The sequence below is a fragment of the Lepisma saccharinum genome, chromosome 23 (assembly GCF_977018435.1).
Source record: "Lepisma saccharinum chromosome 23, izLepSacc3.1, whole genome shotgun sequence".
NCBI lineage: Eukaryota > Metazoa > Arthropoda > Insecta > Zygentoma > Lepismatidae > Lepisma > Lepisma saccharinum.
Window position 1 is genome coordinate 24,271,376 of NC_139251.1, and position 15,984 is coordinate 24,287,359.

At 36.2% G+C, this 15,984-nt stretch overlaps 1 protein-coding gene across 1 annotated transcript in view; it reads right to left on the reverse strand.

Annotated features, from left to right (window-relative positions):
* Positions 1–11,264: 11,264 nt before the first annotated feature.
* Positions 11,265–15,984, reverse strand: part of LOC145977840 (homeobox protein B-H1-like) — a 56,911-nt gene continuing 52,191 nt past the window's right edge. The window contains exon 3 of the mRNA XM_083110163.1: positions 11,265–13,131. Within this exon, the coding sequence (XP_082966289.1) occupies positions 12,762–13,131 (370 nt within the window). The 3' untranslated portion in view covers positions 11,265–12,761. The remainder of the gene's footprint in view (positions 13,132–15,984) is intronic.

Sequence of the window (15,984 nt, forward strand, 5' to 3'; positions counted from 1 at the left end):
GTATCATCACTCATCATATTCGCGATTAGCCTAAAGTGGCAGAAGAGCGAATCAAGAAGAATCAATCAATCTCTCTCTCTCTCCATCATACACCCACCCATTCACACACACTTTCAAGATAAGCGGATTACATGTCTCGCGGTTAAGGCCGAAGGAATGATACTATTTTCCGCACCTAAGGTTACCGTGAGGAATAGAGACATGTGACAAGAATGACTCAGTGGCGCTGTAGTTGAATTTTCAACGTAAGTGATCGGATAAAGCATGGGCAGTGTATTCAGCTGCTTGCCTTGCTCTCTTACTCCTATGCGGCATTCTTCAACGCATTCATTCCATAGAGACGTAATATTTAACGTTGGTGAATGCTTTTAACAACGAAGCATCGGAGTAAAGTTATGTATATCTTCGGCTGAACACTATTTTGTCGTATCTCCAATTTTCGTCGGAAATGAGTTGACGATTTTATCGCGTTCCGTTCATGTTAATGCGTCACGTTCCGAAGCTACGTACCTGGGTGTCAATTTGTGTGAATTATCAACAATAATAAAATGTTTGCGCAAAACGTGTAGTGTATTCATAGCGCACATACGTCCAAATATCAATCAGCCGTCTTGAAAAGTTAATGGACATACGACAAAGTAGTATTGAGCCGGTGATATGGCAGCGCAGGTGCACAAGCGAAGGGGAAGCGAAGCGAGAGGAAGAAACAAATGACTGTCGACTTTAGTTCGCAAGTCAGCCGTGGCTTTTCTCGTGGTTGAGCTGAACCTTAACAAATATGATGGTCAATTAGCCTGGTATTATTTTCGCATTCGACTTTACATAGAGTTGTTGAACAATGTCATTATAATCGTGATTTTGATAACGCACAGGGGCCGTCGAACTGGGGTGTCCTGATTAATTTTGATTATACAATCGTGGCTATTTGTTGTCAAAAGAGTTACTACAAACCAGATAGTTCATTTGGAAATAATGAGGTAGAAAAAACAGTTTCAGAAAAGAAACATAGATGGCAGCACAAGATAAAAGAATATAAGTATATTGTTGGAGAATAAGTATCAATTTAGTGAGAGTAAAGTTATGACAGAAAGGTGTAGAAAAGATTATATTAATGTATAAAAAATAGATAACGGATGGAAATCAAAACAGAAGTGGTTTCCATCATCCAATAAGTACAAGCATGCAGTCAATTAATAGGCACGCGTAAAGAAGTGCAGAACGAAGTAAACATTCAGAATCGGAAGCGTAACTCCATTACGCAAGTGGTATCATCCGTCCAAGGTGGAGATTTTAATTCAGAAATTACTGTTATTTTGGTATCAATATGTAGGTATTAAATTAAATAAATGCATATCTACGTACAATAAACGTTTTCTTTAGCAGTAATACTTAAAGTATTTAAAAATAAAGCTATTATTTTCTTATTTAGAACTGTAAATATGTAGTATGGTCAAGGCTTGTATTTGAAATGGAAAGTGTGGGGGGAGGGGGTAAAATCCAACCCGCCCGGGTGAACATTTTATCTTGAGCCGCCCCTGGCCCAAGACTTTCCTTTCTTCAGAAATTACGTCTTAATCACCTCTCGTTCTTGGCGCCATTGTGAGACGATCAGGATTTGGGCAGCTGATAGTGTTTTACGGTCATAACTAGAGCCCGGAAGTTCAGGCATTTATTTTCGTTAAAATAGGCAGACAAAAAGGCATTTATAATGTGGAAAATAGGCACTAAAAATGAAAAAAAAAGGCAAAATAAACCGAAAAAAGGCACATTTGGAAGTCGCTTACTTTTATCTATAATTTCTGGCAACATGTTAAAATCTACATTGGGAAGAGCATTTCAATTTTCTCCGTCTTGATTGCACATAACTACAAGGTGTTTTTTTAATTACTCAACATTCATTGATAGTAGTCTGTCAGAGAGAATGTTTATCATAATAGAAAATGATATTTCTACTTCGACAGAAGTTATTGGAGCATACATAAAACAAGCTAATGTAGCGGGACTCATTTTGGTAACAGCATTTTCACCTTTAAGAATATCACAAATTGTTTTCAATTGTTTCAAGTCATCATTTGCACTCACTACCCGTTTGCACTTTTCCGCAACAGCTGACCCCTTTTCTCCTGGCACTTCCATCATCTGCTGCATAGATTCCTCGTAGATTTTCATGGATGCCATAATTGTAATTGTCTCTGGCAATGCACCATAATGTGCAAAAATAAACTTGAATAGCACAGGAGTTTTTTCACTTCACGAATTGAAGCCGCTTCATTTTCTGGAAGAGCATCTATCACCTCACTGATTTTTTCAAGGTTGTTAGCATAATATATAGCTGCTGATATCCAGGTTCCCCATCTGGTCAAGACTGGTTGCGGAGGTAAACTAAGCTCAGATGCAACTTCCTTAAATTTTCGGGTTCGAGAGGGAGATTTCAGAAATATCTTCTTTGTGTTCGAAATCAACCTCTCCACTTCAGCAGTCAATCATTCACAAGGAAATGTTAACCGAAAGGCAATATCCTAACTGAGCATGAAATACATTTTTCTCACACTTTTCTCCTTCAGCAATGTTGAAACATGCATGAGTTCAATATTACTTAAATCAGGCGAAAATTATTCACATAATAAACGAAAGAAAAATAAATGCCAACAACGTTTTTTGGGAGAAAAATAATTTATATACACATTTTTTTTTTTAAAAAAAAGTGATCAAATTTAATTGAAAAAGGCAAAAAAAGGCATTATAATTAAAAATAGGCAGTGGGGTCCCAAATAGGCAAAATAAAAAGGCTTCTAAAACATTCGAAACAACATGAGAAACGTATATCCGGAAAAATTTTATCAATATATGCAGTAGATAAAAAGAGGCATTTTGCCAAACTTCCGGGCTCTAGTGATAACACACTCTTTACTGCCGATGCTGTAAGTGACCTGGAAACGTTTGTTTCTGCTTTTTTTCTCCCCCCCCCTCACTTTATTTTGTTTGGGTCGCGATGCATTCGTCACTGAAGTATTGTTGTTTTCTCCGGACTTCGGAGGTGGGGACGAGAACTGTAACGTTGGATTAAGAACAAAACTTCAATCACGATTCCTTATTGGTAAACAGGCCCGTAGGGAGGAATGGGCTGGGGGGTTGGGAGTCTGAAGCCTGAGGTGCAATGCACAGAGCGCGCCATTCAAAGTTAAAGACAACAAAGTCAGAATATGTGACTGAGAAATTTACACTTGGCAGAAGTATTCACATTCAGTATTGAGGTTTTCAAAAGTAGTAGTAATAGTTGTTCTTTTAAAGATGTTCTTCAGATAATGAGACAGACGTAACTAAAATATTGATAAATATGCTAAACTTTTTAAAATCAGAAATGCGAACTACGATTCTTTAAATATAAACTATATTATTTTTAATAATTTTTTTCTTTGCTTCCTCATTTGAAGATTTGTAGGAAATAAATATCACAAACCATGGCATAAGAAGAATATATCGTGCGAAGGAGGCAGGTAGAATATTGAACGGGGCGGGGTTGCTAAAATGCTGTCATGCCTAGGGCGTCAAAATATCTATTCCCTGTCCCGGGTCACTCTGGAGCTAGGCCGCGCATAACGGCAGAGAGAAGGGAGGTCGAGTGGGCAGAGCCAAGCAGTATACGCTGAACAAAGGCTGGTAAATGCAGTAGCTCCCTCCATTTCAAGAATACCGTTCCCCCCTCGCGTTTCTATTGGTGGAGCCGTCTCGCGTTACTACTTGCGCAGAGACTTGTTTCCGTTCCGTTCCTCCAGAGATATCTGGGACAGGGAATAGCTACGGGGCTGATACCAAATAAGCAGGGACCATAATAAGCGCAATTGATCTGTATGCGCAATATTTGTCTATTTTTACTGTTTTTATTTTCTGGTTTTACCGTTCTTCTAAGTCGTTAATTATTAAATTTTATGAGTATATTAACGTAAAGATGGTGCAATATTATAGGGGCGGGGGATTTACATACTGTAAAATAAAGTTTACATAGTGCGTACAGCCAGTACGAGGAAAATGCAAATAAATTATAAAAGATAGCATTAAGATATATATCTTTAGACTCTGATGTATTTATTTAACTTAGGTTTTCGTATTTCTTGCCTGGGGTTATTTTCTTTTGCCTCTATCCTTTCCGTTCATGTGCAGTTGTAACATGTTCTTACGGTAAAATAAAAGAATGTTCGCGTCCACGTCGCGTACATCTATCTCCCCTCTCGTTAGACTATCTACTCTCCGTGCCAGGGGTCTGGGTTCGAATCCTGACCTGGGCATGGATCAATTTTATCATATCATCACTCATCCACATTTTCGCAATTATCCCAAAGTGACAGAAAAGCGAAGTAAAATAAATTATTAAATAAATGAATCTCTCCGTTCTCAACACCTTAACCGAAGTGCTGGCTGTTTTGAAAGCGGGCCTCGGCAAAGGCGATAACGGGTGTAACTTGTGATTAAGTTATAAAAACACGTCGGTTTACGTTCAATCATAGAATTCCAGTATGCTTCTTGTGTTTCCAGTCAGTGTGGATAAAAATCATGATTTTTATTTAAAAAATAATTTTTAATTATTTTTTTTATTTAAATTGATTTAAAAAAAACCGCTTAAAATTGCTTGTATGGTTTTTGGCACCATACATATAAACACACGTTTTTTCATAGAAATGCTTCTGCATTTAACATTACAGTGTTAATGAAACTGTAATAATTTCAGTACTTTTCTTCCAGTAAAAATAAAACGTTCTGGATATATAATTGCAAACTTAAAATATTTTTATAGTGTTTGTAGCTGAATTTTGTTATTTTTTTAATAATAATTTACAAAATATCAGCTGCCATTTTTATTTACTGTTTAATGATAATGACAGACACTATTTACGGTTTAACATGATTAGTATTGTATATTTTTGTATATTATTATACACAAAATGTTTACTATTTTTGCCAAAAAAATTATTGAATTTTAAATCAAGATAAATTTACGTATGTTTTCAGTTTACATATTATATTTCCTTTCGTATTAGCTTCACCCCATCAGTACATATATTTTGTTTCCTTTCTTTTCCTATCTTAGAGTCTAATAAACACCATTAAATCATTACAAGATTAATGTACTTTCACCAAATTCTTATGTACATTTTTCTAAAATTATTTCTATAAAGTGATTTAAATGAGTAATGTTTTTTTCTTAAAAATCACCTGATTTAAATCTTGATTTTAATCGCGATTTAAATCAACCTAATTTAATTCAGTCCACCTTGTTCCCAGTACAAGAGACTCCCAGTATTCCGAATGAAAATTTGACCATGGAATGAATCTGTAGATCTAGCTAGCGTATTTGAATTTATTTGAATTTTGAACATCACGTACATAATTACAATACAAGGTATAACAGAGAACTTTACTTATCTCACCATAGATTGTCTAAGTCATTAAATAGTTATGAAGTAATTGGCCAAAAACTTTTCAACAAAATTCCATTCTACTTGCATAATGAATCGTTACTGGGTTTTAAAAACAACTTGTACAACTGGTTAGTTTTACACCCATTTTATGATATTAATGAGTTTTTTTAATGTCTAGTAGACATATAATTTATTTTTGGTACATAATTTAATTGGCTTTTTATAGCCTATTGGTTTCACACTATATTGTGCATATCCTAACTATTGACTTTGTCTATTGCTGTACTTGGCTTAATGACAATAAAATTATTATTATTATTATTATTATTATTTATTATCATAAATTAATTTGTTTAATATGGAATAAAGAAGAAATCCCTCAACAGTGGAAAGAATCCATAATTGTTCCTGTGTTTAAAAAAGGTGATAAAATGAACTGCAATAATTACCGTGGAATTTCTCTACTCTCAACAACATACAAAATATTGTCTAACATTCTTTTAACAAGACTAACCCCATATGCTAATGAAATTATAGGTGATTATCAATGTGGATTTAAACGTAACAGATCAACTACAGATCAAATTTTTCACATCAGACAGACACTTGGAAAAAAGTGGGAATATAATCAAAATGTCCATCAGCTATTCATTGATTTCAAAAAAGCATATGATTCGGTCAAAAGAGATAAATTATATAATATATTAGTAGAGTTTGGAATACCTAAGAAGCTTGTTAGTATGATAAAAATATGCACCAGTGAAACAGAAAGTAAAATTCGTGTGGGTAATAATATGTCTGACAAATTTATAATTCATGATGAGTTAAAACAAGGAGATGCATTATCTCCATTGCTCTTTAATTTTGCCTTAGAATATGCTGTTCGGAAGGTAAAATAAACTAAGGAAGGACTAAAATTAAATGGTGTGACTCAGTTGTTAGCATATGCAGATGATGTAGACTTACTGGGGGATGATATAAATACGATTAAGAATAATGCTAAAATATTTTTCAAAACTGCTAAAGAGATAGGTTTGGAAGTTAACAAAGAGAAAACTAAATATATGCTTACAGGCCGAAACCAAGTGTTAGGTAATAATCAAAATCTAATTATTGATAACAACTCGTTTGAACCAGTTTCCAAATTCAAATACTTAGGAGTAATATTAACAAATGAAAATTATATTAAAGAGGAAATAAAAAGTAGGCTTAATTCAGGAAATGCATGTTACTTCTCTCTTCATAAACTTTTGTCTTCTCGTTTAATATCTAAGAAACTAAAAGTTAAAATATACAAAACAGTAATTTTGCCTGTAGTATTATACGGGTGTGAAACTTGGTCCCTTACATTGAAAGAGGAACATAAATTGAGAGTATTTGAAAATAAGATCGTTAGGAAAATATTTGGACCTAAAAGGGATGAGGAGACAGGTGAGTGTAGAAGGTTACATAATTTAGAACTACATAATTTGTATTCATGTCCAGATATTATTAGAATAATTAAATCAAGAAGACTTAGGTGGGCAGGCCATGTGGCACGAATGGGAGAGGAAAGAGGAGTTTACAGGATTCTTGTTGGGAAACCTGATGGTAAGAGACCTGTAGGAAGGCCAAGACGAAGATGGAGGGACAACGTTGAGATGGACCTAAGGGAAATCGGTAGGGATGGAAAAGAGTATATAGATCTTGCTCAAGATAGGGACAGATGGAAGGCCTGTGTTGCTGCAGCCATGAACCTTCGGGTTTAAGAAGGCTAGAGAGTTAGTTAGTTAGTTTATTATTATTATTATTATTATATCACCTCTATGGTATTTGTTAACTAATTTGAAGCTTTCTTTGACACGACCGTGAATGATATAAAGAACTTTAGAAATTTACAAATTCTGCATTACAAACGAAGATCACAGGGAAAGAATGTGCTTTGTCCATTTTCTTGATTTTGCAGGAGAGCATGTTCTTTCCTTGTATACGCAACCAAAACCTCTTTGCAATGGATGAAAAAAGCACGTTCTATTCCTCTACAATTCCTAGTTAGAAAAACCCTTCACATAGCTATTTGATAGCACCTTTACCTCAGTTTGGCTAAAAATGGACAAATCACGTTCTTTCCCTGTGCTCTTCAAATGTAATGTTAAATAAAATAGTAAAATTGTGACCAAAAGTGTTTTCTCCAATCACGTAAAAATCCATCTTTACGAAATTTTCTTTATTTTAATGAGAAAAGTTATTTTTTTTACCTCACTGTTTATTTTTTGTTTATTTTTCAACTACAAATTTTACTTTTTCGAAAATACTCGTTATGTAGCTAATGCTTTTCCTGGATTATAAAATTGTATTTATTAGTAACTATTCTTCTCATTACATTTTCTCAATACATATAGCCTAGTACGAATATGTTTTTTTTTTAAAAAATAAGATTTTCATTTGTTTTATCACTTGTGAAGCAGTCAAAAACTTATCCTTGTACAACTTAGAATGAATATGTAGATATAAAGAGTAACTCTTCTGGCATCTAGATCAAACTAATTTTAGAACCTTCTCAACAGCCTAGATGAATAATCTGTTAGGTTGTGCATTGTGCCCTTACCTCCTAAACTCTTGACGTAAGTAATAGCGCATATATAGATAGGTTTAGCCGTCAATTAGCAATTGTTTTGAACTATCTATTTGCTCAGTATCTATCTGATTGGTTCTTGAATTGCCAGGGGTGCCCATCCCCCCCAAGGCCAATGGCGCATCCCCCCCAAAATCATGTCATGGGTCCACTCAAAATCGTCATGTGCCCCCCCCCCCAATCATATCATTCGCGCCCTCAAACCATATCGTAATCCGCACAAACTATTTAATTACAACAGCGTGTCTACCGAAAGTAACTTTTTTCTTTGCTTTACTGAACACTATACTTGATCTGCCTGACCCTCCTTCCTAAACAGGGATCCCATCACTCAAGACCACCCCTAAAATCTTTGATCATAATCGAGAATATCGCTTGTCTTGTAATGCAGCTATAGTATAAAAACTTCACATTCACCTCATTCAAGCGCCAAACACACATCCCAGCAAAACATTATTGCGAGCGAAGCGAGCAAGAAAAGTTTTACATCCATTTCTTTGTAGACTTTCAAGAATATTAATTTAATAGGATGCCAATACTTTCTTAGTCTTTTCCAGCTTCTCCTTTGGCACGTTCGGGGTCGAAAACGTGTGGATACCATATCGCTAAATACAGTCTCCAAAATGTAATGTTCGAACTCTCTCTCCACTACAGAAATCCCTTGACAATCTAAGATTTAACACTTTATGAAGAGCTTTATCTCTCCCCCTTTAAATTTAATACTCAATCAATTTTAGACTTACTGTTGATATTGAAGAGTGGATATTACCTCCTCCAAAAAATTAATTCTCAGTCTCCACACCGGAATTTCGGCAACAGTCTAAGACAAGAATGCTCAATCCCCCTCTAACTAAAATACCCGCCATAATCTAAGACCTAGATTTGGATACTGTCCCCCCAAAATTAAATTCAGAATCCCCCCAGAGCCCACATGTCAATTAAGGCCTAATATGTAAATATTGGATATCTTCCCCTCCCCACCTTTGATAATACCCTTAAACACTTTCTTTTCTTCATCTAATGGATTAAATATGGTGCATTTAAGGTGTAAACTCTTTACATATATTTTGGAAAAAAGATATAAATGTTGAATTTTTTATTATTTGAAGAAAGAAAATCCCCCCAAAAAATTTCGATAGCGCAACCCCCTGTGAGCTGCTACGCTCATTGGTGGAGTAAGATGTTTGGAGACAAGGTTAAGAATTACATCTAACGGACAGTAACTGGTAATCAAGAATTTTAGATTTCTGCTCACAGTTAAAGCTTTTCGCAATATTTGTGCAGCTTTTAATGCCAACGCGCTCAAGGATTTCTTCGCCAAAAGTTCCTTTTTTTCCTTGAATGCCATGCTTACATCACTGCACTTACAACTTAAAGCGAGATTTAAACCACTGTGCAATGTGCCTCCACCTGGAATCGAAACCAGAGACTTCTTGAATGAAAGCAGCTAGCCATTACGTCATCGGGGATGCCATAGACTTGGCAGATAGATCATTAAATCTGACCTAATAAATAATTTTCAATTACTGACATTTTAGTGCGATTTGCTTATTGGTAGATGGTTGTCTTCACAAACTGTGTTTCATCCTGTCTTCAGAATTCGCCTAATTGTTTAAATTAACAGAATTTGTGTGAGAGAGAAAGGTTAGGAAGGAGGGGGGAAGAGTACCCACGCAACAGGAAGTGGACTTCAGTTTTTCCAACCCCGTGAAGTGACCTTGCACATTCGTTGTTACAGTGGGTAAGTCAGAAGAGAACAGTTATGAAGATATGCCTTCGCAACTAAGGGGAATTAAACATTGACGAGTTAAACATCTCCTCCGGCTTTTAACGATTTTTAATTGCAAAGAGTATGGTGGTACTAATTGCCCATAACCGGTTCTGGGAGACTTGAGATAATTATACAAGTGTCTTTGGTTTAGCAGTGAGAATTTTTGTTTGTAAGCTTTTGCCGGTTCGACAATTAGACGCGGCACTGTGCGGCATCGCTTGCCGCTCTGCGAGGAAAAGATTGCTTGTGTTGATAGTCACAGGCGCCTGATGACAGAGGAGATCCCTCCAGGTTACAGCCAGTTAGAATGGCGAGGAAGCGCAAGAGAATAGGGATTTTGTCATGTTTATTTCGTGAAAGTCTGTTTTAGGTACATGGAAGTCGTCGCTCTTGTTCCTGCTCAGTTCGGTTGATATGTTTGGAAGTCTCTTGTCCATGCTCAGTTCGGTTGGTGTGTTTGGAAATCTCTTGTCCCTGCTCAGTTCGGTTGGTGTGTTTGCAAGTCTCTTGTCCCTGCTCAGTTCGGTTGGTGTGTTTGGAAGTCTCTCTTATTAAACCCAATTTAGTTAGGATGTTCGGTTCTGTTGTTCCTATCAGGATTCGCATGCCATTTTATCATTGCTGTTACCTTAAACCAGGAATAAGGTCCACAAATAATGTAAGATAATAATAATAATAATAGCTACCTCCGTAGCGGAGTGGTTAGCACAGCGGCGCGCTACAACGCAGAGCTCCCAGGTTTGAACCCCGGCATGGGTGTTGTTTGTCATAGTTTCATCAAATCATACAAAAATACAGTTTCACATCTGTAACATTCCAAATTAATGATCTTCATGTGACATGATATCAAATAGTCCTCCACCGTTTTCTAGTACAAACTCATTGAATTTCAATTCAAATTCAGTAATGTTTAATTAATCTTATATGCCTGTCGTACACTTGTGTGTATTTGGAAATTTTCGTGAACGGTAGAATTTCACATCTCTACCTTAATTTTACTGTTGCAAAGGCAATAACCAAAGTGAGTGAATATTCGAAGAACATATGACGTCACACTTTGGAAATCCTTCATTTTTTGAAGAACAATAGTAGGTAGCATAATTTCAAGTATTGTGCAATAAACTTCCTACATTTGCATTAATTGACTTTCAATTCCTCTTGAGAACCTGTTAATTAAAGATACCTCTCCTAGAAGTCTTTGTCTCTTGAAACTCGAATAAAAATATCTCCAATATAATCCTGCAAAACAAAGAGTGTGATGGGTCAACCTGTACATATTCACCTTGTACCTTGATGCCGTCACTGGCAATGTTCCTATTGTTAGCAGGCGAATATTAACGTTCATAAAAGTAGGGAAAATAAAATAAAATCACAATTATACAGGTGAAGGTTAGGATTAAGACCTGAACAAGCAACTGTAAAAGGCACTGTAATTATATTTCAAATATATTTATTACAAAGCGTCGATACAAAGATTTGTTAGCAGTGACAACTGTTTGCTCTTGCCGCTTGAGGCTTCCCCACTACAGCCACTTTCTTCCAGTCTACAAACAAATGAATGTCACTATGCGGTGCACACATTAGCTGCGTCTGTTAAGTATTGAGGGTGTGCTGTACAACGAACATTGCGAACACATGCAGCCAGAGAACATTATGTCTTATCATGCGGTCACTCACGACAATATTTTTTTTTCTATTCGTTCACTGTTCTTTTTCACAAAACAAAAGAGGCGAATAATAACGCAAAAACAGAATAACGATGCGTTTACAAAAATAAAACACTGCGTGATTATGAATTAATCAATGAAAACAAAAATACATATAAAATTACACAACAACATTTTACAAGTTTCATTAAAGACATCAGTTCGTACATCAAGTGTACTTGAATAGCGAAAAAACGCTCGCGCTTACATCAGACTCATACACACACATGCACACTGCACAGTTCTATTAGTATATTGTTTTGAACTGGAATGTCGATATTTGTACACTATTTACAATGATGCTTGTGTTGCGAGCAAGCAAAGTCAGGATGGAACTTAAAACTTAGTTGTAATGAGATGTGGAAACGATGGGATGAATTTACGAACACCGCTTAATCCGTGTTTGTACGCAAGAGTCCGTCGCACGGACATTTGTTGCCTGGCTGAAAGCAAGGAAGAGTTTAGAACCGGTTCGAAGATGTCGCCACCAGTCACAACGCTTATGTAACAAGTGAAACTTCCATTAAATTTATCTTCAGTAATGTTGTTCCAATGGTTACAGGTGAGAATTATTGAACAAACTCCGCAATTCATTGCGACCTGATAAACGTGCACCATGAAACTTCATATCATAGAGGTATGCTTAGCTAAATTCTCAATTTATGAACAAAATGGATAACAGTCTACACGTTTCGGAATATTCCTTGAAAATGCACTACCTTATGTCACAAGAAGGTTGTATTTTAGGCTGAACAGCTAACATGGACACATGTAAGACAAACACATCTCTGATATGAAGCTCAGGTGCATTTAGAAATTAGAATTTACATTGTTCACGCCTGTGCAAGGGCAAATTAAAATCTATCTTCTGCTGCTTAATCTACACCAAGAAATTGTGTACAAGGGGAAACAGCCAGGCAACCATTTAACGTAAAAGTATTACGAGACAGATATAGCTACATGCACTAACAAAAAGACTATAAGAAACCAAAGTGCTGTACGCTGAAATGTAACTGCACAGGAACTTAACACCAGTTACGTATGTAATGTATTGTTTGTCTTTTTCAGTGCTTGGGAACTTTATTTTTAAATGATCTTTTAAAACTTATTCCTCTTCCGCTTCAACGGGACTCTAAAAATACTGAAAGTTTGGAATATCTGGGCAATAATTTAGGAACACGTATATCATGCGAGCTGGTATCTATGTATATATATAATATGTATATTTATTTATAGATATATGTACACATGTTTCACACTCTTTCTGAGCCTGGACGATGATAATAATTGGACAATGATGACAAGGATGAAGATGCCGCTAGCGAACTAAGACCAGCCGATGCTGATGACGTCAAAGGGGTAACTGACAGAGGGGATGGTAGTTGCGAGGGTCCAGCAGGGCTGAGAGGGGCGACCCCCAAACTAGGGTACAGCCTGTAGGGCAGGGGTTTTTGAAGCGTTACTGCGGCAGCCTGGCGGTAGTATAGGTCGACGGGTGATGACCCGGGTGGAGGGTAGGGCCAGCCGTAGGGTGGAGCGCCGTACATTCGCTGGAATGCTGCGTAGTTTCCGGCTTCTGCTAGAAGTTCTAGTCCAACTGCGGTCTGTCTCTTCCATTTTGTCCTACAAAAGAAAGAAAATCAGTAATTATTACTTTGTTTCCACGACAACAAACACAATTACATTCCTTACGTTGAAAATAAAATATCAATTACACTATATTTTAATGATGTAGTGCACTTAACACCACAATGACACATGCGAACAATTAGCTGATTACGGCTAATACAATATTCTTCCGCCCTCTGTGATTTTTTTTCTTTTTTGTCGAGCACAAAATTGTAAAATATTAATTTAAAAATTAAAGTTCACTTGGTGCGTAGGTAAGCTTCTAGGGGCTAGCACTGAAATGTATTCCTGTCAGGAATCGAATGCGAGCTCTTGATTACAACGACTACGCTATCAGATCGAAATTGCATTTGTGCTTGTCCTTTGTTCAATGGGGCATTTGCTAATTTATTCAACCTGCCATAACATAAAGTAAAGCGAATGGAAATCGTAATTTATCTGCGCATATGCTTGTGTTTAATAGTACATACTTTGAGCTATTGTAGCACAAATAGATAATATAAGGCACAGAATGGTTAATCGGAATTGCAGCTACAGTTTCAAGTGGAATGCGAGCAAGGATGTGTATAGAACCGACATTATCACTATGCCATTCCGGAAGCCCTGTCCTGACTTCGTGAAACTGAGTACGGAAGGTACTATATACTTTATATATGTCCTTATAAAAGATCTAGATAATATACTTAAGTCCGAAGGAATCTACAGTATAATCACACATGAGATAAGGACGTAAAGATGGAGTAATAAAAAGCGGGTGGGGGCATTATGAACATGTAGGCACTGTGCTTTGCATTTTCTGTAAGGTATTCGGTATTTGGCCAACATCCGTGACGGAGAGGTTAGCACATATAACCCGACCTGGACAAGGGTGATCTTTGTGAGCGTCCCCGCATCAATTTCATATCATCACTCATCCTCATCTTCGCGATTAGATGAAAGTGGCAGAAAAGCGAAGTAAAATAAATCAATCAATTAATCGGTGTTTGAACTGACCCAACCACTGTAATAAAAAACACAATCAAACTCGAGGAAAGGTGTTGCAGAGAGGATATCACCCAAATTTGTAAGCTTCTGGCATGCTTCCCGCCAGAAAAAAATGAACATATTTAACGTTACCTGAAGTACCATTGTTTTAAAGCAAGTGCAACAGCAATTATAATTGGCGCGCATCGTGTCCTACGACACCACATCCAATCCTGTTAAGAAACTCTTCAACGGTGTTAACGGTATATGTACACTATGGAAAAAGGCGACAAAACATGGCAACCATCGAAGAACCGACATGCGTATCAGCCATACCGCTACAAAACACAGAACCTAGAATCTCATCGCACCGGTTAACTCAATGCGAATTCATTTTTGAGTTTCCAAACTCATTTTCCTTCAGTTTCTTCGACATTCAGGTCCGTTAGGTTTCATTCTCGCGACTCCATGTTTACGCTGCTCCACATAGCGAGTTTCGATGGTCCTGGGTGACTGTTCAGTTACATAACAACCCCCTTGGATCACTTGTTCCGTTCCACTTTGACAATTTTTCGTACTAGCTGTATTTGTTTTTCCTTACCCACGCACGTCATGTAAAAAAGATAATACCGTTCCTCGACGAAACGTACCGGATTTGTACGCTTCTCTCGAACGCATTAGTCGCAACGCGCTGTACAAAAGAAGTTTTCCTCCAAATCTACTTTTCATGAGATTCTGTCACGATATTGTAATGTAGGTTCAGGAAATGTGAAGACAGTCGTGGGACTACACAAGGCTATAGTAACAATAGCCAACAAACGGTCTGTTGTGTTTTATGGTCCAAATGCTGATAATTTTTTAAGTAATTCTGCACAAACAGAACGTGTTTTTTCCCAATTTTTGTCCTTCGTACGATGTACGTACAAGCATTGTTCAGAAATTTGTTCATGAATATTTTCATTGCTTTTTCTTTTGCAACAAACGTTTTTTAAAGGAATATATTTTTACGTATGTTGGTGCAGAGATTGTAAGCAGCTTGGTTGTCACTTTGTTTCAATTCTTGACACTCTACTTGCGTAAACAAAAGAATAAACATGGGTTATAGATAATTTGCTTGATAATACTTATGCATCACATTATACAAATAATGTAAAACATGCCACATTTATGTAGTAATGCAGTGAGATTTGAGTACAAAAATTGTAAACATTTATAAATTTTCATAGTGCTGATTGCATGTATACAGTCAACATTACTTTTTGGTACTTTCAATGCGCAAAATACTGATCACAGCTATAATTAAGCGGGAACACGATATAGCTATCATGAAATCACTAGTTATAAAGAGACTTGCATTTTGCACGTACAACAAATTTAGTAACATTGTGATAATGTGCGAATTACACGTTACATTGCTTGTTTAAACATTATAAACTCTTGTATAGAATATAATGAATCTATTTACCAATATTTAAAATACAAATATTTACTACGAGATAAAAAAAGTATTTAAAAAAATAATGACAAGATAGATGGATTAATTATTCAGTGTGTTACGCATATAAAATACTAAATTACGAATAACTAAGCAGGTAAAGATAAAATACGTTATATAAATTGTTAGGATGAATGCAATGTGTTATCGAATATAGACTAAATTTATTACATTTATGTTCGGGAATTTCATATAATGTAGTTTGGAGGCCTTGATAATCTATGCATAAATATAATTCTGAAGTATCTTCCATTTAAAGCTTTCCAAATATAATTAAGAATAAGTTAACCCATATATGGGCAATTAGTTGCACCAAACTTAAAATTATAACAGTACCATTATTCTTCGACCAAGGTCATCATATGTTAACTGAATATAGCGGACGGATC